We start from the raw sequence: 24,512 nt of genomic DNA on the forward strand, positions 1-24,512 counted from the left end.
TTCTTCCATTTGGCTGCACCGTGCATCACCAGCTCCCTAGCGGTTAAGTCCTTCTGCCTACGCCCCTTTATTCTAATTGCTAGTCTGCACCCAGTGCAGTTGCCCTGCCCGTACAGCCCAAGCAACGGTCCTGAAAATCCCTTATAAGCTGGTTTCCCATGATCCTTCTACAATATGGGGATATGCTGGGAGAGAATGATGATTTGTAGTTGCAGAAGTTGAGCATCTCTGCTGAATTGTTCTTGAAATGGTAGCAGCCAAAATTGGATTTAATTTACCGGCAGCCAAATCTACGGCAACCAAGAAGCAGGGGCATACCAACAACCTCCCTCCCCCCTTTCCTGCGTGCACATGGCCAGTCACACACTCCTCTCCATCTCCCCTGCCTGCAAAGTAAAAGCATTGGAGCAGTGTAATATTTACCTGCTTCAGCGATGCATTGGGTTTCCTCTTCTTCCTGGCAGCCTCTGCATACCCCACTCCCAATGCACATCATGTGATCAGGAGCCGGATATGCAGCATAGATATTACCAATGTTATTTACAAATGTTACTCATATTAATTTCCCAATCCAAGGAATCTTCACAAAAGTTTCCCATCAATATTAGTTTTCATAGGAGTTAGCACTTATCTAAACATATGAGATGACAATATTTACCTATGTTTCAGGCAAAATATTAATACATATTAAATCATTTTTAAATCAAATTAAATTGGAGGCCTTATACAGCTCATTGGTGTGAAATAACATTCCCTTCCTGTGCAATTTACCGTATTAAAAGGCAACTACTAATAAAACAGCACAATTACAAAGAATATCTAAATATTTGTTGGCCGTCACCTAAGTAATTTGCTTTTACTGGCAAATAAGGGGCGAGGTGAATTGTTGGTTTTGTATGGCATTGGGCAACACAGATCCCTGTAGCAGAATATCTATTACCTTTTGGAGCATCTGGTGAAGTGAGAACACCAGTAAGGAAGAGCTGCCCTCCTTTCTGACATACCGTATTGATCTAAGTGAAGAGTGGACATGAAAAAAAAGAATTCTCCTGACATTTACTGTATATTTCCCACTGACTGAGTTAGATTTAAGTTTGCCAAATCAAAACATCGAACTGCTGGTTACTTATCCACCTCCCAGGTAATAAATCAGCAGTTCCAGGCTTTGGATGGCTTAAAGGGAACCTGAAGTGAGAAGCATATGGAGGATGACATATTTATTTCCGTATAAACAAACAATGCAAAGTTCCTGGCTGTCCCACTGATCCTCTGCTTCTATTACTTTTAGCCATTGACCCTGAACAAGCCTACAGATTAGATGTTCTGCGTCTGAAGTCTGAGTCAGAACAGCAACATGCTTATAGCAGGTGTGATTCAAACACTACTGAAACCAGAAAAATCACCATTACTGCCAGGCAACTGGTATCGTTTAATAGGTAATAAATATGGCAGCCTCTATATCCCTCTCACCTTCAATGCCTCCTCTTTCTTGGGTCAGTGGAATGGTAAGAGAATCCTTTGCTCATCGCTAGTGAAGAGTGTTAGTGATTGGTCCCCTTTCATGAGTATCTATTTCTGCCCTTAAAGAGAACCTGAACTGAAAATAAAAAGACAAAATAACCGTACACAGGTCATACTTACCTCCTGTGAAGTCTACTCCTCAATCTCTTTCTCCTCTCCTGGGTCCCATTTGTCCACTGTGACCAATGGTGAGCTTCTGAGAGGAACTGAGAGTGAGGTTAGTATGTAATATTCATTTGCAGCTACGTCATGTGCTTATTTTAAATAATTTTACTCGCTTCAGGCTCCCTTTAACTATTATTTGAAATTCGGTCTCCTAGGAGAGCTGTCACGTAGGCTGGATGAGAAGGAGTCACTGGTGTCACAACTGACCCGGGGCAAACAGACTTATACACAGCAGCTAGAAGATCTGAAGAGACAGCTAGAGGAGGAATCAAAGGTATATGTTCTATATAACGTGGAATATAGTTTTATATCCTCAATATTATTAAAAGGCAACAACACAAATATGTCATATAAAGAGTAAAGTTAATTATATCTTAATAAAATTTTATATAGGCCAAAAATGCTCTAGCACATGCCCTTCAGTCTGCCCGTCATGACTGTGACCTCCTGCGTGAACAATATGAAGAGGAACAGGAGGCCAAAGCAGAGCTGCAACGAGTACTGTCTAAAGCCAACTCAGAGGTGGCTCAGTGGAGAACCAAGTATGAGACTGATGCCATCCAAAGGACTGAGGAACTAGAGGAGGCCAAGTAAGATTATAATAAATAATAACACCTACTGAGCATTTTACTGAAGAGACTTAATAGGACCTTAAGCTCTCCATAAAATCGCAATTTGCACTTACCTGGGGCTTCCTCCAGTACCCAGTAGCCCGCAAGGTCCCCGGTGTCCTCCTGGCTCCTCTCCAGGTCCCCCTGGTTGCTCCGTTAATCGCAGACATTGGCCTGAAGTTGCCTCCCCCTACCATGCATGCTACGCATCATCATGCCGGCCGCTGTGTAAGTCCTACGCATGCGCAGTTCTCTAAGACTGAACCACGCATGCGCAGGACTCTCACACCGGTCGGGAAGATGATGCGTAGCATGCCCGGGGGGAGTGTACATGGGCAACTTTAGGCTGAAGTCTGCGATTAAGCCGCCAGTGGGACCAGGAGAGGAGCCAGGAGGATGCAGGGGGATCTCACAGGCTACGGAGGGCTGGAGGAATCCTCAGGTAAGTGCAACTGAGTTTCACATCAACTCTTATTATGTAATTGATCTCATTGGACATTTCCAGGAAGAAGCTAGCGCAGAGGCTGCAGGAGGCAGAGGAAGGAGTAGAAGCTGTCAATGCAAAGTGCTCCTCTCTGGAAAAGACTAAACACCGTCTCCAAAATGAAATTGAGGATCTGATGGTTGATCTAGAGAGGTCAAATGCAGCTGCTGCTGCGCTGGATAAGAAGCAAAGGAATTTTGATAAGGTAGGGTTTAGAGGGCTCAGTGAACAATTCCTCCCACCAATGATGGGACTATAAATCTCACTATTCTCATATGAACTTAGATTTTAGCTGAGTGGAAGCAGAAATTTGAGGAGTCCCAGACAGAGCTGGAGTCATCCCAGAAAGAAGCTCGATCCCTGAGCACTGAACTCTTCAAGCTGAAGAATGCCTATGAGGAGTCTTTGGAACATCTGGAGACTTTCAAGAGAGAGAATAAAAATCTTCAGGGTAAGAAAGACATGAATAATGCACTCATTAGAATAGACATAGTAGTTTTCAGCGTTTGATGTAATAGTGATGACTTAGTATTTAGTACAGAATCTTTACCATCATCGCTAAGTCAGACAAACATGTTTCATATTAAAATGACATTCCTAGCATCATACAACATGCACATTATTTTGTCTGCAAGGGCTGACTCAGGAATTTTATATTTAATGTGACCACAGAGGAAATCTCAGACCTCACAGAGCAGCTGGGGGAGAGTGGAAAGAGCATCCATGAGATGGAGAAGGTACGGAAACAGCTGGAGCAAGAGAAGATAGAGATCCAGTCTGCACTGGAGGAAGCTGAGGTGAGCAAACATAGAAATACTGATAGTCATACTGTATACACTAACAACCATGTCAATCATCTGTACCAATGGGGTTTAAGGAAACTTGAACTGAAAAGAATACAGTGTCTGCCATTCTTATATTAAAAACATTCTTCTGGCTACAGTAATTTTGTGTCATAAACCTGCAACAATCATGTAGACATTTTAGTCAGGGTGGAGCAGTTTTTTTTATGGATCAGTTTTCCATCTTTCAATAACTGGTATGCAATCTCTTATCGGTTGTTTTTGTGTATAGCGTGCATGGAGCATAAGAGCGGGTATTATATTAGAGGGGGTTTTGCTTGGACACGGAGAAGAAATATATATGTTTATGTTAGGCTAAAATTAATTTGGAAGTAGGAGGGATTGCAAGGCTAGTAGAGTGGGCGTGGTAAGCTAGGTTATGGGGATTATTGTAGGGGGAATGCTAGGGTATGGAAGAAAGAAGTATTTTAAGATTATGAGTGGAATGGGGGTGAACACTCAAGCCTAGTACACATTAGATGAAACTCGGCTGAGGCTGCCGATATTGACCGCCTCAGAGAATCTGGCGTGAGTTCCGCAGCCTCTGTTGCCTCGACTCAGTTGAACGGTGGCCAAGAGCATTGTTCTTTTCACTCATCCTGCCCACCACATGATACTCCTTGTGTGCCACTCAGTCCCATTCAGTGGTAAGTAGGAGATTTCAGGCAGATTCTGCCAAGATGCATGTGCTCTATATGTGCTTAGTGTATCACCCAAATACCTGATGGTTATTGTCATGCCTTGCAGGCCTCACTGGAGCATGAGGAGGGTAAGATCCTCCGCGCTCAGCTTGAGCTGCACCAAATCAAGGCTGACTTTGAGCGCAAGCTGGCTGAAAAAGATGAAGAAATGGAGCAGGCCAAGAGAAATAACCAGCGAGTGGTAGACTCACTCCAGACATCACTGGAGGCTGAAACCAGAAGCCGAAATGAGGCCTTAAGGATCAAGAAGAAAATGGAAGGAGATCTAAATGAAATGGAGATTCAGCTAAGCCAGGCTAACCGTGTGGCACTCGAAGCTCAGAAACAAGTGAAGATACTTCAAAGCTACCTGAAGGTAAGAATGTTATAGCTAAGGAATGTGCTTTTCAGCAAGTTTACACTAATAACATTATTTTTGTTTTCCTTTTATTTCTCTTTGGAAATCTAATAAACGCCTTCCAGGGCAAGGGCAAAATATTTATGAGCTTGTCTATAATATAGTTAGTGGTTAATGTCACCCTACTCTGTGTGCAGTAATATGGGATATGAAGTATAAGAAGTTTGTATTGTAACAAAAGCAATGCTGCGATGTGCAGACGTTTTACCTTTCTTTCTACTTTTGTTCTGGCTCTGAAACTTTAGTCACATAATGTTTACTGCAACTTTACTTGTACTGTACTTACACTAGTCACATGAAATTGCTGTGTGCTTGTACACAGAAAAGCAAAGAAAAATGGAAAGCATTTTGTGAACTTTGTTCACACCCTTCAGAGTAGTAGAAGAATTACATTCTGCAGGGGTAGCAGGCATAAGGTGCGCCGGCTACCCCTACAGAGATTGTGATATCAGCAGGTCAGAGATTAAGCTGTCAATTGACAGCTTAATCTCCTGGCATTGATCACTATGAACGTCGGTGATCGTAGTGATCATGGAGGTCAACAAGTGCCTCACCTGACCACGTTCCCTCGACAATGGCCGTGCACATACTTCCTCATCGGCATCCAGCCCGTACTGGGGCATGTACTGGCCTGGCTTGATGATGTCACCAAGCCAGGCCCCCAGTACATGCTTCGGCATGGGGCTGGCTGCTGTGATGCCTGTTCACCGCTGGCGAGGGAGAGAGGTGAGTAATACTCACCCAGCATTGCTTCCTGCTGCTGATCTTTGCATGGGGGGAGGGAGGGGGGACCAGGGAAAGTTTCAGGAAGGGAGAGCACTACATCACCAGGGACACGAATCCTCTGTTCCTTAAGGTGGGGAAAACATGCCAGTCCTGAAAGGGTTAAATACAAAATTACAGATTTTAAGTAAAAAAGTTAAATATTAGAAGTTTAAACCTGTACATTACATTCATAAAATAGTCCCTGAACTTAATAATAGTCCCATCAATTTTTATGTAAGTACAACCACTGCTTCTTCTTAGCATGTTAAATACCCCAATGTTCTTACTACCACAGGACACTCACATCCAGCTGGATGATGCAGTAAGAGCTAGTGAGGACTTGAAGGAAAACATTGCAATTGTGGAGAGGAGGAACACACTGCTACAAGCTGAGCTGGAGGAACTCCGATCCCTGGCAGAGCAGACAGAGAGAGTTCGGAAACTTGCAGAACAAGAACTGATAGAGACCAGCGAAAGAGTGCAACTCCTTCACTCACAGGTCAGGTGGCTAAAGTGTATTAAAATGTATCTGTAGTGAAAAAAGTGCCCCTAGGAGGTACTTACCTTGGGAGGCTTCCGCCTCTGGATCCTAAAGAGGCTTCCTCCATCCTCCTCAGCACCCCTGACCCAGCACTGTTACCCCCCCACCCCCACCCAAAAAAAGAAAAATCTGCCAACAAGGCAGTAGTCATCTGGATTCAGAACAAAGATAATCCATTGATGTGTGTCGCGCAGGTGCACTAGCAGCTTTCCAATGGGCTCTGGCGGAAATAGTTGAGCCCGATCGGGTCCACTCTACTGCACAGGTGTGGCCTGTCTACAAATGCGCACTAGAGTGGACCTGATTGGGCTTGGCTATTTCTGCCGGAGCCTTGGGGGAAAGCCACTACTGCGCCTGTGTGCAGCAGTGGCTGGATTGTTTTTGTTTGCCTGTGTCCGGGGTTCCAGTGGTGGAAGGAGACAACGGGGAAGCATCTTTAGGATCCAGAGGCTTCCCTCTCCTGAGGTGAGTACCCCCTAGGGGAGGTTTTTTTCCTCAAAGGTTTGCTTTAATATAGCATTCCAGCCATACTTTTTATTGTAAGGTTTACATACAGTGAGGAAGAATTGGAGCATTTGTTTATCTTTTACTTCAGTCTGTCTACCCCTACTTACTATAGTTAGTAGGGCTAAAAAAAGAAATTTTTTTATCAAGAAAATAGAATACAACCAGTAGCGTACCTAGGTTATCTGACACCCAGTGCAGGTTATTTACAGACATCCCCCCCCCCCCAATCAAACGAGGAGGTGGTGCGCAAAGTGCATATGAAATGTAAGATACCTCCAAAATTATGAAAAGCAGCAAATTTTACCTCCAACATATAATAATGCAGCATACATTACCACACACAAATTAAATGCAGCACATGCTAACCTCCACATATGAAAAGCAGCAAACGTTACAACCCACATATGTTGTGCAACATGTAATCCTCTGTGACAATTATACTGGTATTAATGGCTCAATGTATTTACTGTAAGTAACCCTTTCCTATAGATGGCAAAACCGTTTTTCCCCTAGTCCTTTGCATGTCCCCTAGTCCTTTGCACAAGCCTAGAGACAAAAAGGTCAACTGCCCAGCTTTTATATAGCCATCTAATGTATTTATACATGGTAACTAGATCTCTTCTAAGGAAATTTTCTCCAGACTAAACAAGCCCGGCTTATCTAACCTTTCCTGGTAAAGGTACATGTAAGGATCCCTCCTGTAGTGTATTCTGTCCGTTGCAGTGGAGCAGCAAACGGACAGTTATGGCTTGCCTGCCTGCATTTGGTTGTGCATTTGCAATCCGTCACATTGTCATTTGCAAGTGCACTGCAGTTCTGGGCAGCTCAGGATGCTGGCATCATTCCACCAATTGCTTACTACAGCTGAGCTGCAGCAAGAAACCCCTGGATTTCCTGCAGGCTTGTTGTTACATAATACTGCATGTATTTCCTATGAGAGTCCTTTGCATTCACAACCAGCTAGCAAATGGTAATCAAGCCAGCTCAGGATTGAATGATTACCATTCAGCTGTGTGGAGATTTGCATGCTTGCATCCATTGGTCGATGCCGGCATAAAAGTCTGTCTCCCCTTTTAGACCTTGCCCATCATAGCGATCACTATGCTGGTCTGCTGGGCACTGTGCTACTCTGTATAGTTCTGTTATTGTAGTTCAATGTGACCTTATTACTTTAGCTAGTTATTGATAAATATATATGCAGACTTGCTAATATATATTTATCCATTAGTTGAGTCGTTTGTTATTTTCTTTATTCGAGCTACGGAGATTTTTCAGTTACTGTGTTAGCTAGTCTGTTTAGCATGTTTCGGTAGGTTGTGCTTATTGTGATCACCCGTGCTTAGCTAGCATAGTTGTGTTGCTATTAGTTACGTTCTTTCCTGTAGTCTTGCCTGTGTGGATGCTTGCTGGTGACTTTTGTTAGCCTGCTTGCTCTGCTTCTGTGGACGTGACTGTGAGCTGCGGTTGCTACTAGTTACGGTCCAATCTATAGTCCTGTCTTGTACCTGTCGGAATGCTTGCTATCGCTAAGGCAGCGCAACATCGCACTGCACTGCCATTGCGTCTTATTTGTAGCGATAGGAAGCCCAGAGCTGCAGTTGCTCTGGGCAGCCTGTGTAGCCTCTTCCATTATTCAGCTACCAGCCTTGTTGCTCTGGGTGGTCAAAGTATAACCCCCAAGCATTACACTTGTGATTTGTGAACAGACAGTATTGCTTATGTATACAAACATTACAGTACATAAACACGTCAAACTTTTTTGAACAACTTAACGTCCGACTTGTCGTTTGAACGACAAGTTGAACGTGTGTGCGTGCTGTCGTGCGACTGATAACAGGCGGTTTGCCCAATCCGTTCAGATGACCCATTGGACCAACTGCCGTTCAAACAACTGTTAGGTCTGTACATGTGTACAAAAGACTTTTAGTCATTTGTCTAACTAATAGAAGTTCAAACAACAAGTCATTTGATCAGTCATTTAATCTAGTCCGTTGTTCTATCCTGTCCATTGTCCATTATTAAGTTGATTAAACGACATGTAAATTAGGTAAATTAGCAAATCAGGGCTTTGTTGGTCAGTGTGTACATGATGTCTGAACGACTTGTTTGCACTTCAACAACCAGTTTAAACGACAATCAGGCATAAAGTTGGACGTGTGTACGCACCTTAAGTGAGACCTTCCATGCCTCTGATCAGTTTTATTGCTCATCTCTGCACCTGCTCCAACGCTGCAATGTCCCTTCTATAATGCGGTGCCAAAAACTGAATTCCTTATTTCAGATGCAGTCTTACAAGAGAACTAAACATTTGCTATGCTAGCATCCTGAGTTTTTTAGGGATGTACCTTTTCATTTCACATTCTTGTTGTCCCTGGCACAATAATAAAAAGCTGGTTTGAAAGAAGAGTCTTCTCAGAGAGGTCACCGATAGTATCAGAAAATTCACAGTGGTTTTAAAATGAACCAGAAACGAAGCACCCTCATGTATTTTATTAAAATATATCAGGGAGAACATTAGAGAAAACATCTACCCTGCTGTCTGTTTCATTCTTTACTGCTCAGCCTGCTTCTTACCAGCCCTGATAAAATCCCCGACTGAGCATTCAGTCTGGCTTTGCTCAGGAATCATTATTGCTGAGTCTGTCTTCTCTGATGTCTTTTCAAGCCCAAGCCTGCCCCCTTCTGCCTTTGCTATAATGACTCAGCTATAATGATTCCTGAGCAAAGCCAGACTGAATGCTCAGTCGGGGGATTTTATCAGGGCTGATAACAAGAAGGCTAAGCAGTGAAGAATGAAACAGAGAGCAGGGTAGGGGTTTTCTCTAATGTTCCCACTGATATATATGGTAAAATACATGAGGGTGCTTCGTCTCTGGTTCACTTTAAAGTTGTCGGTGCTACTAAAATTGTTTTATTGCTGCCTTTTGTCACTGCAGAAGAGAACTTCCTAAATCCTTGTAATCAATGTCCCTTTCACTGTGGCAGTTAATGATTGGAAGAGTCTTCCACTGAAACAAAGAAAACGGTGGTAACAACTTGTCAGAGGTCCTTTCTCTATCAAAAATTAAAAAAAAAAATGTGGTTGGAGATTCACTTTAAGTTTCTATCGCATTGCTGCAGCTTCCCCGGTCTAAATAAGGTCCAGTTCTTAGAATAACATGTCCTGCAACATTCCCCTTTGATCCATATTTAGATGTGCACTTGGCTCTGTAAATGGATTGTTCCATTGTCTTTTGTCCTCCTAATAATAGTCTGAGCCAAGACAGTTCCGACATTTAGAAAATGCAGTTTCCCATTTCATTCTGGCTATGTGACTTTGAAATGTCTAATTACATATTTAACATTTGACACAGAACACAAGTTTAATTAATCAGAAGAAGAAGATGGAAGCAGACTTGTCACAGCTGCAAGCAGAAGTGGAGGAATCAGTGCAGGAGTGCCGTAATGCAGAAGAGAAGGCCAAGAAGGCCATCACTGATGTATGTACCATGTAGAGTGTATTTGGCTAACATAGGGTGATCAGACACTCACTTCATTGTAAACTACATTTATTCCTCGCATGACAGGCTGCCATGATGGCAGAAGAGCTGAAGAAGGAGCAGGATACAAGTGCCCACCTGGAGAGGATGAAGAAGAACATGGAGCAAACAATCAAAGACCTTCAGCAGCGTCTGGATGAGGCTGAGCAGATTGCCATGAAGGGTGGGAAGAAGCAGCTGCAGAAGTTGGAGGCTCGAGTCCGGGAACTGGACAATGAGCTTGAGGCTGAGCAGAAACGCAGTGCTGAGTCTGTGAAGGGTGTAAGGAAGTATGAGAGGAGAGTTAAAGAGCTCACCTATCAGGTACACAGAAGATATACGCACACTACATGTGTTAATAAAGAGCTCACCAATCAATTCTGCAAAAAATACCTGTACTCAAAATCAATTTAAAATAGACATATAAGGGAAGTTGCATGTTTCAAAACATACGGAAGGCCGCAGGCCCTTGTCAAAGCTGTATCTGTAACTGTAGCCTGCTGGTCCTGCACTGAAAATATCCAATCAGGGACATACATTGCATCAGATAAACATTGAGTGTAGACAACTATCGTCTGTGAGACCGAGTTCCGATTCCCAGTCATTGTACTTGTGTATGTGCTGGTGGAAAGGAACAGTGGAGCACAATGGTTAAGGCAATCAAAAATTAAACTTACCCAGACTCACAATTCCAAAACCACTGTCTCTAATATAATTTAAAAGCAGAGATAAAATTTTAGCATCTTTGTAAACATATGGAAAGGTGTGTGTCAAGGCTACTATTGTACTCCACCAGTTTTTTGTCCGATTCGATTTAATTCGATTTGATTCATTGATTTGATTCAATACGACATGTCCGATCGGGATTCGATTTGATTCAATTTGCCATTGCAAAACAATGGCAAATTGAATCGAATCGAATACCGATCGGACATGCCAGATTTAATTAAATCGAATCGATGAATCGAATCGGACAAAACATTGTATGGTGTAGATGGGGCTTTAGTTATAAGTACAGGGTGGGCCATTTATATGGATACACATTAATAAAATGGGAATGGTTGGTGATATTAACTTCTTGTTTGTGGCACATTAGTATATGTGAGGGGGGAAACTTTTCAAGATGGGTGGTGACCATGGCGGCCATTTTGAAGTCGGCCATTTTGAATCCAACTTTTGTTTATTCAATAGGAAGAGGGTCATGTGACACATCAAACTTATTGGGAATTTCGCAAGAAAAGCAACGGTGTGCTTGGTTTTAATGTAACTTTATTCTTTCATGAGATATTTACAAGTTTCTGACCACTTATAAAATGTGTTCAATGTGCTGCCCATTGTGTTGGACGGTCAATGCAACCCTCTTCTCCCACTCTTCACACACTGATAGCAATGCTGCAGGAGAAATGCTAGCACAGGCTTCAAGTATCCGTAGTTTCAGGTGCTGCACAGCTTGTATCTTCACGGCATAGACAATTGCCTTCAGATGACCCCAAAGATAAAAGTCTAAGGGGCTCAGATCGGGAGACCTTGGGGGCCATTCAACTGGACCATCTTGCTGGAAAAACTCAGGGAACGTGCCAGCTTCAGTGCATAAAGAGAGAAACACATCATCATGTAGCAATTTCGCATATCCAGTGGCCTTGAGGTTTCCATTGATGAAGAATGGCCCCACTATATTTGTACCCCATATACCACACCATACCATCATTTTTTTTGTTCCAACAGTCTTGGAGGGATCTATCCAATGTGGGTTAGTGTCAGACCAATAGCGGTGCTTTTGTATGTTAACTTCACCATTCACATAAAAGTTTGCCTCATCACTGAACAAAATCTTCTGCGAAAACTGAGGGTCCTGTTCCGCCAAAGGGATGTTCGACTAATGCCACTCTCCAGTAACATGCGGCGACTGCTACGCTGTGGGCTCTTGCTGAATGAAGCTAGGACAGCCACTGATGTTTCTTCATTAGTGGCAGATTTCATGTGTCTACATTTTGGCAAATCCAACACTGAACCAGTTTCACGAAACTTAGCAAGCAGTTTGCTAACTGTAGCATGGGAGATGGGTGGTCTCGTAGGAGTGTCTTGCATTGAAATCTGCTGCAATGACCCGGTTACTGCGTTCACCAGACATCAACACAATTTCTATTCACTCCTCACATGTTAACCTCGGCAACATGAAATGGCTGTAAACAAAGATATACTTGTAAATAACTCATGAAATAATACAGTTACTTTAAAACCAAGCACATCATTGCTTTTCTTGTAAAATTCCCAATACGTTTGATGTGTCACATGACCCTCTTCCTATTGAAAAAACAAAAGTTGGATTTAAAATGGCCGACTTCAAAATGGCCACCATGGTCACCACCCATCTTGAAAAGTTTTCCCCCTCACATATACTAATGTGCCACAAACAGTAAGGTTAATATCACCAACCATTCCCATTTTATTAAGGTGTATCCATATAAATGGCCCACCCTGTAGGTCTGAGTGACTGTGATTTGTCTTGAAGCTCTTATAGTGTGCTTTGCACAAGTTCTACATTCACTTGTATTCACAACTGAGATGTTTTCTCAAGTGTAATAATGAATCAACACTAAAAGAAAGATCATTTGCTAGATACTGAGGTTCAGGGTAACCTGGCTACCAGTCTTAAAGGAAACCTAGGACCATGGAAAATAGATTAAACACCTGGGGCCTCCTTCCAGCCCTCTTCAGGCTTCCCAGACTGTCTGGATCCTCTGTTAGGTGGCCTAGTATTTCCTCCAGTTGGGGTAGGGAACTGTGCATGTGCGGCCTGGCCGCGCGCACCCCCAGTATTTCCTGTAGTGGGTGTGGGAGCTGTGCATGCACGGCCCGGCATGGTGTGGGCCCCCCATCGTGCTCCGCCACCAGGAGAGTTCTGCGCCAGCGCAGTGCTACTGCACAGTCTGCTCCCAGCCACGTGAGCATGCGTGGCTGGACTGCGTCTGCACCGACTGGACCCAATTGGCGAATTTTCTGGGCCACTTAGCAGAGGATCCAGGCAGCCTAGGAGGACGGCAAGGCACTGATCAGCCTGAAGGATGGAGAAAGCCCCAGGAATGCATTTTTTTTGTCTCAGGTACACTTTAAATATCACTATGGTTATAATAACCCAGTTATAATACTGGGTTTTGTGAAACAAAAGGCTTGGAGGCTTTATTATCTGAGCTTATGTCTATATATCTCTGCCTATGAGGTTAGTTCAATAAACTTTATCTCATGAGCATTCAGCACTTTCCAAGCAACAAAATCAGCCAAGTCATGAGTTGTTTTTTTATTAACTTTGATATTTTCTTCAATAAATGATATACTTTTTGGTGGTTGGTTGCTAAAAAGGTTTTACATGCATAAGATGAAAACCTGATAATGAGAGTTAATTCATGAGAAATGTTTTTGTGAATCAACCTGTATCTGTTGTATATAGATAAGCATTTGCTGGTCATCATGCAGGAAGAGAGCAAGCTATCATCCTTAGTCATCCGCACAGGCTACTGTACCTATTATGCACCTAGCATTATCTTATCTAAAGTTCTTTTCTTACATTTCTGACTTCATCGGTGACAGCACTTCTGCTTCTTCTTCTGACCATGATATCATTTACTGCTGTTCTCTCGCATTCATTTTCACCTACAGACTGAAGAGGATAGAAAGAACTTGGCTCGTCTTCAAGACCTTGTTGATAAGCTTCAGCTCAAAGTGAAGGCTTACAAGAGACAGGCTGAGGAATCAGTAAGTGTCTGTCCTGGTCTATTTGGCTTTGCTATCATAGCTTTTAGTGGAAGAACAACTGACAACGCACAGGAGGTCTTCAGCTGTTTTTAACAAGAAATTAATGCAAAGAGTAGACCTGCTTATGACCACTTGGCGCTAGTGTCTGTGTGTCTGTCTCTATTTCCTCTGTTTATGTAGCACTGACATAACTGTCCCTCAAAGGTGCTCACAATCTGGTATATCTAATGCTACATCCAAGACTGCCTCCAGGATGCCTGCTGACAGCACTGTAACACTGCTGTTCATATGCTGCATATGCTACAAAGAGTAGACCTGCTTATGACCACTTGGCGCTAGTGTCTATGTGTCTGTCTCTATTTCCTCTTTTTATGTAGCACTGACATATCTGTCCCTCAAAGGTACTCACAATCTGGTATATCTAATGCTACATCCAAGACTGCCTCCAGGACGCCTGCTGACAGCACTGTAACACTGCTGTTCATATGCTGCACTTCCCAGTTTTTAGAAATACAATCTGCAATCCAGCCTTGATCTCTGCAAAATTTTCATTTTGTACTAATCATTTTTTTCAGCCTGTTTTGCTCTATGAACAGGTTCATTTTGTGCCAATTGTTTTCTGATTTCCATTTGTATATTTTGGGGAAACAAGGCTGACTACCTTTCAACAATCCCCCACATGTGTTAAGAGTAGACTCCATCCCATATACTTACAAACTGACTGACTGTGGCTTAGTCATTGTTACTCGGTTTCTCTATTACTAGCATTGGGAGCTCAGCCTGCCAACATTGTCAGCAGCGCATCTTATGATAAGTACATCTTCATAGGAGTACTATTATGATAAATTAGAACTGAAGTGAGCAGTCTGCTCAGCAAGCTTTAATGTCAGCCACTGACATTGCATTATCCCTCTTCACCCTGCATGTTTAATCTTCTTATTCTTTATTCTTGGATTTTCTCGTACCTGTCTAGGACTTCTTTACTGTTTGTTACTCCAATACCAACTTCTCCCCACATCCGCTGTTGGTATACCAAAAGGTTTTGCTTTTGGACTCCTCTTCTTCATCTACATTAACTGTCTGCAATAGAAAGTAATCTCACTTTGTTTTTAGTATCACTTCTACAGTTATCACATCCAGTTATCTTGAGTTCCTGACAGTCCATTTGCTGTGCCTTCATTCATGTTATCTGATTTCCTCAAATTTAATATGAGTCATACACCATATCTTTCCGCTTCCCTACCTGTCCTGTAGTTGCTATAACACCCCAACTCTAAAGGGGCCCATACACTCAGCCGATTTTCTGGCCGACCGATCGATCCCGATCGATCGACTGATCGTTTGCAAATCGGTTGGCCAATCGACCGATCGATGGCCAATTTCGATGGATTTCCATCGAGCTGGCTGGATGGAAAATTTAGGTCGATCTGATGAGATTGCTTATCAGTTTGCATTGGCCTTAATGGAAATCTGATGGCAAAAAAATGCCATCAGATCGAATTTCAATAGACTTCAAACTGAAATCTATTGGAATTCTATCCTGGTAAAAAATGTTCTAAAAACGCATCAGATAGATCATCAGATGCATTTCTTATCTATCTGCTGCCAATCTGACGAGTGTATGGGCACCTTAATGCTTACTGTGTGGGGTATTAATTGACTCTGAGCTTTTGTTTCAGCCTCATACATCCTCACCAACTACCTTTTACTACTTCTTTCCTCAAATAAAAGGCTACTAAAATGCTTATATAAAACCTAATCTCATTGCACATTACATTTTGGCTACTGCTACAGCTTCTCAAAAAAAGATTTGGATATTTTACACAGTCCATGGAGTAAACATACGGTAGTTCACCATAGCAGGAGAGCAGTAGACCAAATAGTGTCCTTGCTAGGACTTTAGCACTGAAATGCAAAAATGCTAACCATTTAGCAACTATGTAGCTAATAAAACTAATACAAACAACCCATCTAAGACTACAGTTCATTGTAACACTACAGAATGAAAAACTATAAAGCACCAAGGTCATTAATGTTTGCAGATATGTACAACAGAGGCGCCAACAAGAGTAAAATAATTAAAATCCGTCTAAAAGGGGGAAGTTGGTGGACTCATCTCCCTCGTTGAAAGAAAAAACGGACTATGAGACGTTACTAAGATTCAAAGTAACATTTATTTAAAAACTCCAAGGATGCAACACTGTCCCGGGCTACTGAGGCGGTTGGCCATGATATTGTCCCGACTTTGTACTCTCCAAACTATTGCCTGATGAAGCGGGATAGTGACCCGTGAAACGCGTTGCATCCTTGGAGTTTTTAAATAAATGTTACTTTGAATCTTAGTAACGTCTCATAGTCCCTTTTTTCTTTCAACGAGGGAGGTGAGTCCACCAACTTCCCCCTTTTAGATGGATTTTCATTATTTTACTCTTGTTGACGCCTCTGTTGTACATATCTGCAAATTCTCTAGTCCGCCCTGGGTGGAGGGGTGTATCCCCATTTATCCTGTCCACAGAGAGCGACTTCTTATACCTGAGTGGGGTCAGGTTATAATTCTCCCCTCCCGCCTATCCAGTGGTTGCCTACGTGGCAACCTATGTTTGTGAGGATAACCATTGCATTTCTATGCACCATACTACCATTTACTGAAATACTACACAATATTGGGCTGTCGGTCTCTTTGTCTTTTCTTCAAGGTCATTGGTGTGCATGCACTAAACATGGGTGCACAGCATTCTGGTGCCGAGCAGTTCGGTGCAGCAAATGATGGCTCTCCCTGCTGCCGCTAAACTCCCCAGCGGTGTTAAATACTATTCTCCTCCGAGTTGTCACAACTCGGAGGGAAATGTAATTCAGGGTATGGCAACTGCCGGAGCCCTGAATTACCTTTACACAGTGTGTGCAGCATGGCATTGCTGCTATGATGGTGCCCAGCTTCAGTGCCAGGCACCAAAATGAACTGCTTCGACTAAAATGTGTTCAGCAGACTAATGTGCGTAAAGTCTTACTGCATTATAAGTAGAGCAGAATCCAATACATGACATGCAATGCATTATTCTCTTCTTATTGTGCAAAGGATGTTACGCACATAATTCTGCTTAATGCAGTTTAGTGCATACACCCAACTGGCACTGAGAAGGTAGATTTTATGGACTGGAACAAGAATATTAATGTATGACATGAAAATATTTGGATTGCTTTGGAAGCACTTCACTTGCCCTTATAATATTGCATAAATAACATCTGCTTTCTTTACTTTTGATCTGTAGGAGGAACAAGCCAACACAAATCTCTCCAGGTTCCGTAAGGTTCAGCATGAGCTTGACGAGGCTGGGGAACGAGCTGACATTGCTGAATCTCAGGTTAACAAGCTGAGAGCCAAGAGCAGAGATGTGAGCACCAAGGTTAGTACTTCTAAGAGGCAATTATAATGATCCCCAATGTGGGAGAATCATGCAAGACAGGTAAAATGGAATACCAAAGGTGAACTAGACAATAAATTAATGTGTCTTGAGTAATTGTAACACAAAATAAATAAAAATATAAAGATGCGTACTCACAGACAGAGGTCACCTGAAAGGCAGCCAATCACAAGCTAGATGTTGAGCACAAGGTTGTCCACACTCGGGGGTTGCGAATCGCCAATTATTGTAGTTGCACTCCATAAGAAACAGGAGCATGGAGGGGGCCCAGTCTACACTAAAGGTGGGTAACTAACAAAATACTACTAGGAGGTCCAAACAGATTCATAAGATGAGTAACAGTTTAAAAAGAGGAAGTGTGGTGGACTTATCTCCTCCAAGGAAAAGACCACAGGCAAGGTTAACAATGTATTTACTGTACACAAAAATGCGTTTCACATAATGAACCCACTTGTTCTAGTCAATGTATAAGTGTCCCCATAGAGCTGTATCAGACCGCAGTGCCTCCTAGTCATCTTTTTCATCTTTAGCATAGCCATATAATACCTGTGGTGTGGTAGCACAACAGACAAAACCAGAGCCATTAAGATGACATGTGTGAACAAGCCAATACGAAAGCATGAGACCTTTCAACATGTCCGTTGATGTACTCCAAAAAACATTCTGGCAAATGTGAAACAAATCTTAAATGAACACCTTGATGACACATAGCAGATTGTACTAAATTATTCAGGACACCTGTTTTTACCTTAGTTTCAGTGGCAGAAATACTCCTATATAATCTATATATTCTGCAAGATATTAGCATGTAGGCCCACCCCCTCAGCGATATTTTGCCATGGCAGTGATGTCATTGCCCTTCTTCCCCAGAGCAATCAACTGATTTTTCTGCTCAACAGACAGAGGGAGCTAAAATTACATCCAACAGTAAAAATGGCAGCACCTGTGATAAATTTAGAAATGTAAATCAGGGATGTGGTATGATATTACAATGGTCAAACACTGAGTAATTAATTTATACATGAATATTGTAAAAAAAAAAAAAAAAGAACAATCAATTGTTTATATTAAGTTATTTACAGCAAAGTGTCCCTTTAACCACTTGAGCCCCAGAGGTTTATACCCCTCTACTGACCAGGCCATTTTTTACAATTCGGCACTTCACAACTTTAACAGTTTATTGCTTGGTCATACAACTTAGCACCCAAATTAATTTTACCTCCTTTTCTTCTCACAATTAGAGCTTTCTTGTGGTGGTATTTGATTGCTGCTGCTGTTTTTAGTTTTTATTATTTTAAGCAAAAAAAAATTGTAAAAAAAATAAATAATTAAAAACATACAGATAAATTAATTGGCTTCCCTACACTATAAAATACACTATACATACATAGACATATGCCTATGGTAATGATTAGATTGTGAGCCCCTCAAAGGGACAGTTAAATGACAAGACAATATACTCTGTACAGCGCTGTTTAAGATGTCAGCACTATATAAATACTAAAATAAACAATTACTAAAAAAAAAACCAGCCTGCCAGCACCGATCACTGGCTGGCAGGCTGATTGCTGGGGCCAGTTGCCAAACTGATGGGAGCTCGCACTCGTGCGTGCTCCCGTCAAATCTCGTTCCTCGTGAGATGACCCATATATGCATCACTGAGGAACAAGAGAGCTGCGGACCTGCCACCAATCTGTGTTAGGCAGTCCACAGTTGGTTACAGCAAACTTGTGATGAGACGGTAAAGGGGGGGTTGATATCTCAGTACAGGGAAGCCTCTTCATGGTCCCTATATCCTCTTTGAACACACCATTGCAGCCCAGGACCCTCTTCTTCTTCTTCTGACTATCCGTGTACAAAGTATCCCCACTGAGCATGTGTGAGTCCATGCATTCCCAATAGGACAAAGTGCACATGCATGGAGGAAGAAAGCTGTACACAAGCTGTTTCATTCTACTGGACATGTGCCTGCCTCAGTTGGCATAGGCATGCCTCAGTCTGTATGTGCATGCCTCAGTCCGTATGTGCCTGCCTCAGTGGGTATGTTCCTGCCTCAGTGGGTATGCCCCTGCCTTAGTGGGTATGCGCATGCCTCAGTGGGTATGCGCATCCCTCAGTGGGTATGTGCATCCCTCAGTGGGTATGTGCATCCCTCAGTGGGTATGTGCATCCCTCAGTGGGTATGTGCATCCCTCAGTGGGTATGTGCATCCCTTAGTGCATGCCTCAGTGAATATGTGCATGCCTCAGTGGGTATGTGCATGCCTCAGTAGGTATGTGCATCCCTCAGTGCATGCCTCAGTGAATATGTGCATGCCTCAGTGGGTATGTGCATGCCTCAGTGGGTATGTGCATCTCTCAGTGCATGCCTCAGTGAATATGTGCATGCCTCAGTGGGTATGTGCATGCCTCAGTGGGTATGTGCATGCCTCAGTGGGTATGTGCATGCCTCAGTGGGTATGTGCATGCCTCAGTGGGTATGTGCATGCCTTAGTGGGGATGTGCATGCCTTTGTCAGCATGTGCATGCCTTTGTCAGCATGTGCATGCCTTTGTCAGCATGTGCATGCCTTTGTCAGCATGTGCATGCCTTTGTCAGTATGTGCATGCCTCAGTCGGTATATGCTCACACATGGCAGGAGCCCAGCCACTAAAACACATTCAACAAGCTCTTGTCGAATATGTTTAGAGGGAAGCAGTACTGGAACAGTGGGCTGTAAGTGGCTCTGGGAAGCTTCTGGACTATCCAGAGATTTTATACTACGGAGGTATCTAATTTTACCTTTTTTTTTTCATTTTAAATACTCTTTAAGAAGGAAGGACAGTATCTAAGCATATACATTATCTGTGTTACTCTATTAATTCTCATTTGGGGGCTGATATGTGGATAGGTCTGCTCAGCTAGAAGAGTTGTAACAACAAAATATAGGCATATATAAAGTGAAATCATAGTATTGACTAGTAGTTATTTGTGAGTAGGCATGCTAATCTCTGTTTTCTTTCTTTACAGAAAAGTTTGAATGAGTAATCTACACTCTCTAGTCCAGTGAATTTCTGCAGGATACAGAGTCCAAGACCCTGTGTTTTGTAACTTCTCCTTTGTAGAATAAAGAATTGAATCTGCCTTCGGTCTCTGTGCATCTGAAAATGTATTGTGGAAAGAAATGCAGAAAAATTGCTTATCTATTTTGCACAAAAGAGGGTATAGTTCTTTTTTTACAGCTGTAAGGGCTCGTATACATGCCTAACGCATGTTGCCCATCAGGGATCAGGTGCTGATCTCCTTTTGATGACACCACTGTGCCTTGCTGAACACACGCCTATTAGCTGTGTAGCTGACGGCACGTCGTGTTGCTATGCGGGAGGGGGGGAGATGATGATCGGCGCATGCGTGACGTCACGCAATGGGCAGGGGAGTGTCGCAAACAATGGGATTGGTGGGGGGATCAGTGTCACTGGTGTTGGGTACATCCATCCAGCAGATCGGTTGCAGGTTGGGCATCGTGGGTCGTTGGATGCCGTACACACACCTGATTTTCGGCTGAGGCAGTCTTTATCGGCCGCCTCCGCTGACTTTAGTCAGGTGTGTGTACAAAGTCTTGAGTATACACATTGTAGCAGGAAATAGAATACACATTGTAGCAGGAAATTTATATATAGATATAGACAGTCTTGTAAAGGAAGGTTAAAATATGTTGTTTTATAATTCAAACCACACTGGTCCTTTCTATCATGGGTCATATTTTTTTTTTCATATTTACATTTAAAGGAGTGATCCAAGCTTTTTTTTTTTTTAAAGATCCACTTACCTGGGGCTTCCTCCAGCCCATGGCAGCTGTCCTGTGCCCTCGCCGCAGCTATGGGCCACGTTTACAAAAGCTTTTAATGAACTTCAAAACAAGTGTCATCAGAGAATTGCACAAACAGATGAAATTGTACATCTACTATAAACAAAGTAAAAGAAATATAGAGCCAGTACAACAGAATAAAAATTACAGCAAAAATAACACAGAGAATAGAACAACAATGCTCCTGGTAAAATAAATATGACAAAAACGCTGGCATATAGTGCAGTAGATACCAATACCATGGACGTCCGCAGAAAAATATCCGGGGGGGGGGGGCATGGACCAGGATGTGGGTGTGGTAATGGGTGGAGCCAAATTTATATGAATTTAGCAATAGTGGGACATTAGATTAGGACTATAGTAACAATTAGATTACGAGCGCCTCCGACACAGGTGCCCCCCAGTTTAGGTAGTGAAAGGTTGCCCCCAGTTTATGTAGTGATAGGTGCCCCTCAGTTCAGGTAGTGAGTAGTGAAGGGACCACCAGTTTAGGTAGTGACAGGGACCCACAGTTTAGGTAGTGACAGGGACCCCCAGTTTAGGTAGTGACAGGAGTCTCCCAGTTTAGGGGATGATAGGGACCCCCCGTTTAGGTAGTGACCAGGTCCCCCCAGTTCAGGTAGTGCCAGGAGCCCCCAGTTAAGTTAGTGACAGGAGCCCCCCAGTTTAGGTAGTGACAGGGTACCCCCAGTTTAGGTAGTGACAGGGACCCCCCAGTGTATGTAGTGACAGGTGCCCCCAGTGTATGTAGTGACAGGGTACCCCAAGTTAAGGTAGTGACAGGAGCCCCCCCCCGGTTTAGGTAGTGAGAGGAGCCCCCCAGTTCAGGTAGTGACATGGACCCCCAGTTCAGGTAGTGACAGGGAACCCCCAGTTTAGATAGTGACAGGGACCCCCAGTTCAGGTAGTGACAGGAGCCCTCAGTTTAGGTAGTGACAGGGACCCCCAGTTTAGGTAGTGGCAGGTGCCTCCCAGTTTAGGTAGTGACAGGGACCCCCAGTTCAGGTAGTGACAGGAGCCCCCAGTTTAGGTAGTGACAGGAGCCCCCAGTTTAGGTAGTGACAGGAGCCCCCCAGTGTATGTAGTGACAGGTGCCCCCCAGTTCAGGTAGTGACAGAGACCTCCCCAGTGTATGTAGTGACAGGAGCCCCCAGTGAAAGTAGTGACAGGTACCCCCCAGTGCATGTTGTGACAGGTGACCCCCAGTTTAGGTAGTGACAGGAGCACCCCAGTTTAGGCAGTGCATGGGACCCCCAGTTTAGGTAGTGACAGGGACCCCCAGTTTAGGTAGTGACAGGAGCCCCCCAGTGTATGTAGTGACAGGTGCGCCCCAGTTCAAGTAGTGACAGGGACCCCCCAGTGTAGGTAGTGACAGGTTCCCACCAGTTTAGGTAGTGACAGAAGCCCCCCAGTTTAAGTAGTGACAGGAGCCCCCCAGTTTAGGTAGTGACAAGAGCTTCCCAGTTTAGGTAGTGACAGGTGCCCCCCAGTTTATGTAGTGACAGGAGCCCCCCAGTGTATGTAGTGACAGGTGCCTCCCAGTTCAGTTAGTGACAGGGACCCATCCTTGGTGAACACCACGCTGCATATGCAGAAGTGATGTCACTTCCCCATATCAGTGTTGTGTCCATGAGGTCCTAGCACCCGCACCCACTGGTCGCCGCTGATCGAAGGTCAGGCGCTGGGCTGCCTGCTATCACTAGGCAGCGGGGGGTGGCCAGGGGGGGGGGGGCAGCTGGTGGCCAGGGGGGCCAGGCGCCCCAATTTGCCTAACGTGCGGACGACCATGACCATTACGTAGAAAGTGTAGTAGATCTGTAAGCAGACCACTCGGCCCAGTGAAACTGGAATTACTCATTAGTGGAGGAAATAGCTTGAGCCAGTCTATCAGTATCCATAATAAGATTGACCCTTTGTTCAAATTGAGAAAACGGAAGGGTAGATTGTTTCCAATGAAACGCAATAACCCATAGGGCCGCTAGCAAACGAGCACTATAGAGGTGCCTGAAAGTGCGAGGAACAGCTGGAGTGTCAGCATATAAAAGAGCCCGAGCTGGAGAGCATGACACTGACACATTAGTGGCTTTTAAAGCATTCCAAACTTCAGCCCCAAAAGACTGCGCTATCGCACAATCCCAGTACACAAGAAAAAGACTACCCGTTCCCCCACATCCCGGAAAGCACAAGGGAGAGTGGGCTGAGAAGTTTCAAATAGGTGTTATTCCACCTCATTAGTAGTTTAAAAGCCGTTTCTCTAAGACATAGAGACGAAGAAGATCTCTGAATTCTTTCAAAATAAGAGACCACTGTTTGTCCGTGAGAACGGTCCCCAGCTCAGCCTCCCAGTCTAATACATATTCGGGTTTGGAATCTGCTAGGGCCACCATCAAATCCTCATAAATAGAGAAACTCAATCTTTTGCCCAGGATATCACTCCACATAACCTATCAAATAGAGAAGGGGCATCCACCCTTCTGCCAAGGCTCCGAGACTGCAGAAGTGCCTAATCTGCAAAAATTGAAAGAACTCAGATCTAGGGATATCCTTAGTAAACCTTAATTGTTCAAAAGAAACAAATACATCGTAAATCCAATTTTTTGTATAGCAAAATGCATGTCATTAGCCACCCACCAATCAAATGTCGTCAAAGGCAGGGGCAAAATCAGGATTACCTATCATGAGAATTTGAGAGATCGCAGGAGGGGACTGTCCAAACTTACCACACTTCCACAGGGATACCCCATGAGAGACACACTTATTATAATTCGAAAAGGGCATAACAAGATTTTTACTGGAGGACAGTAAAGACTGGAGATCGTAAGGGCCCAGAGAGTCTCTTTCAAAAGAGACCCAAAGTGGACAATCTTTAGCAGAGTACCAGCTAACCAGCTGGGCAAATTGGGAAGCTAAATAGTAATTCCAGAGATCAGGAAGTCCCACCCCACCCAGATACCTAGGCCTTTGTAGATACTTATGATTGACTCGGGGAGGGCGTCTATTCCATATAAACTTCAAGATCTGACTCTGAACCAAGTTAAGGAGGGATCTCGAAGCTGGAATGAGAAGGGCATGAAAAAAATACAGGAGCCTTGGCAGAAGGTTCACTTTATAAGCCACCATTCTACCCATCCGAGAAATGTTATAAGAAAGCCACTACCTCAGAGTTTCTAGGACATAGGCAAACAAAGAAGGAAACGTATGCTTAAAGTCTCATATGTCGACGTTAAGTTAATCCCCAAGTAAGGTATAAATTCATATTTACATTTAAAAACAAGAAATATATCAATTTAAAGGATGGGAATTAAGTTTAGCGTTAATAAATAATTTTTCAGTAGAAAAATGCATATATTTGCACAGATCTGTCCATCAGTCCTGAAAAAGGGACAAATAAGGAAGAAAGAGAGATGGGGGATTGGGTTCCCAAAGAGGGACTGCTCCT

The 24,512-nt window shown here is 43.4% G+C and overlaps 1 protein-coding gene and 1 long non-coding RNA gene across 4 annotated transcripts in view; one reads left to right on the forward strand and one right to left on the reverse strand.

Moving 5' to 3' along the window:
* LOC137522232 (myosin-7) overlaps positions 1–20,349 on the forward strand; it is a 105,165-nt gene extending 84,816 nt beyond the window's left edge. The window contains exons 28-39 of the mRNA XM_068242267.1: positions 1,842–1,960; positions 2,080–2,276; positions 2,803–2,986; positions 3,067–3,232; positions 3,454–3,578; positions 4,371–4,679; positions 5,782–5,985; positions 9,888–10,013; positions 10,101–10,376; positions 13,710–13,805; positions 17,075–17,209; positions 20,236–20,349. Coding sequence (XP_068098368.1) covers positions 1,842–1,960; positions 2,080–2,276; positions 2,803–2,986; positions 3,067–3,232; positions 3,454–3,578; positions 4,371–4,679; positions 5,782–5,985; positions 9,888–10,013; positions 10,101–10,376; positions 13,710–13,805; positions 17,075–17,209; positions 20,236–20,253 — 1,955 coding nt within the window. The 3' untranslated portion in view covers positions 20,254–20,349. The remainder of the gene's footprint in view (positions 1–1,841; positions 1,961–2,079; positions 2,277–2,802; positions 2,987–3,066; positions 3,233–3,453; positions 3,579–4,370; positions 4,680–5,781; positions 5,986–9,887; positions 10,014–10,100; positions 10,377–13,709; positions 13,806–17,074; positions 17,210–20,235) is intronic.
* Positions 1–24,512, reverse strand: part of LOC137522242 (uncharacterized) — a 57,578-nt gene that overhangs the window by 10,489 nt on the left and 22,577 nt on the right. Inside the window, exon 1 of one of the 3 annotated variants that reach the window (XR_011022262.1) lies at positions 5,463–5,590. The exons of 1 other annotated variant lie outside the window; for it this stretch is intronic. This is a non-coding gene — a long non-coding RNA (uncharacterized lncRNA). Of the gene's footprint in view, positions 1–1,641; positions 1,701–5,462; positions 5,591–24,512 lie in introns of those variants that run through there. One more of the 3 variants, XR_011022264.1, reaches the window with a different exon arrangement.

Source organism: Hyperolius riggenbachi, chromosome 1 (assembly GCF_040937935.1).
Source record: "Hyperolius riggenbachi isolate aHypRig1 chromosome 1, aHypRig1.pri, whole genome shotgun sequence".
Lineage (NCBI taxonomy): Eukaryota > Metazoa > Chordata > Amphibia > Anura > Hyperoliidae > Hyperolius > Hyperolius riggenbachi.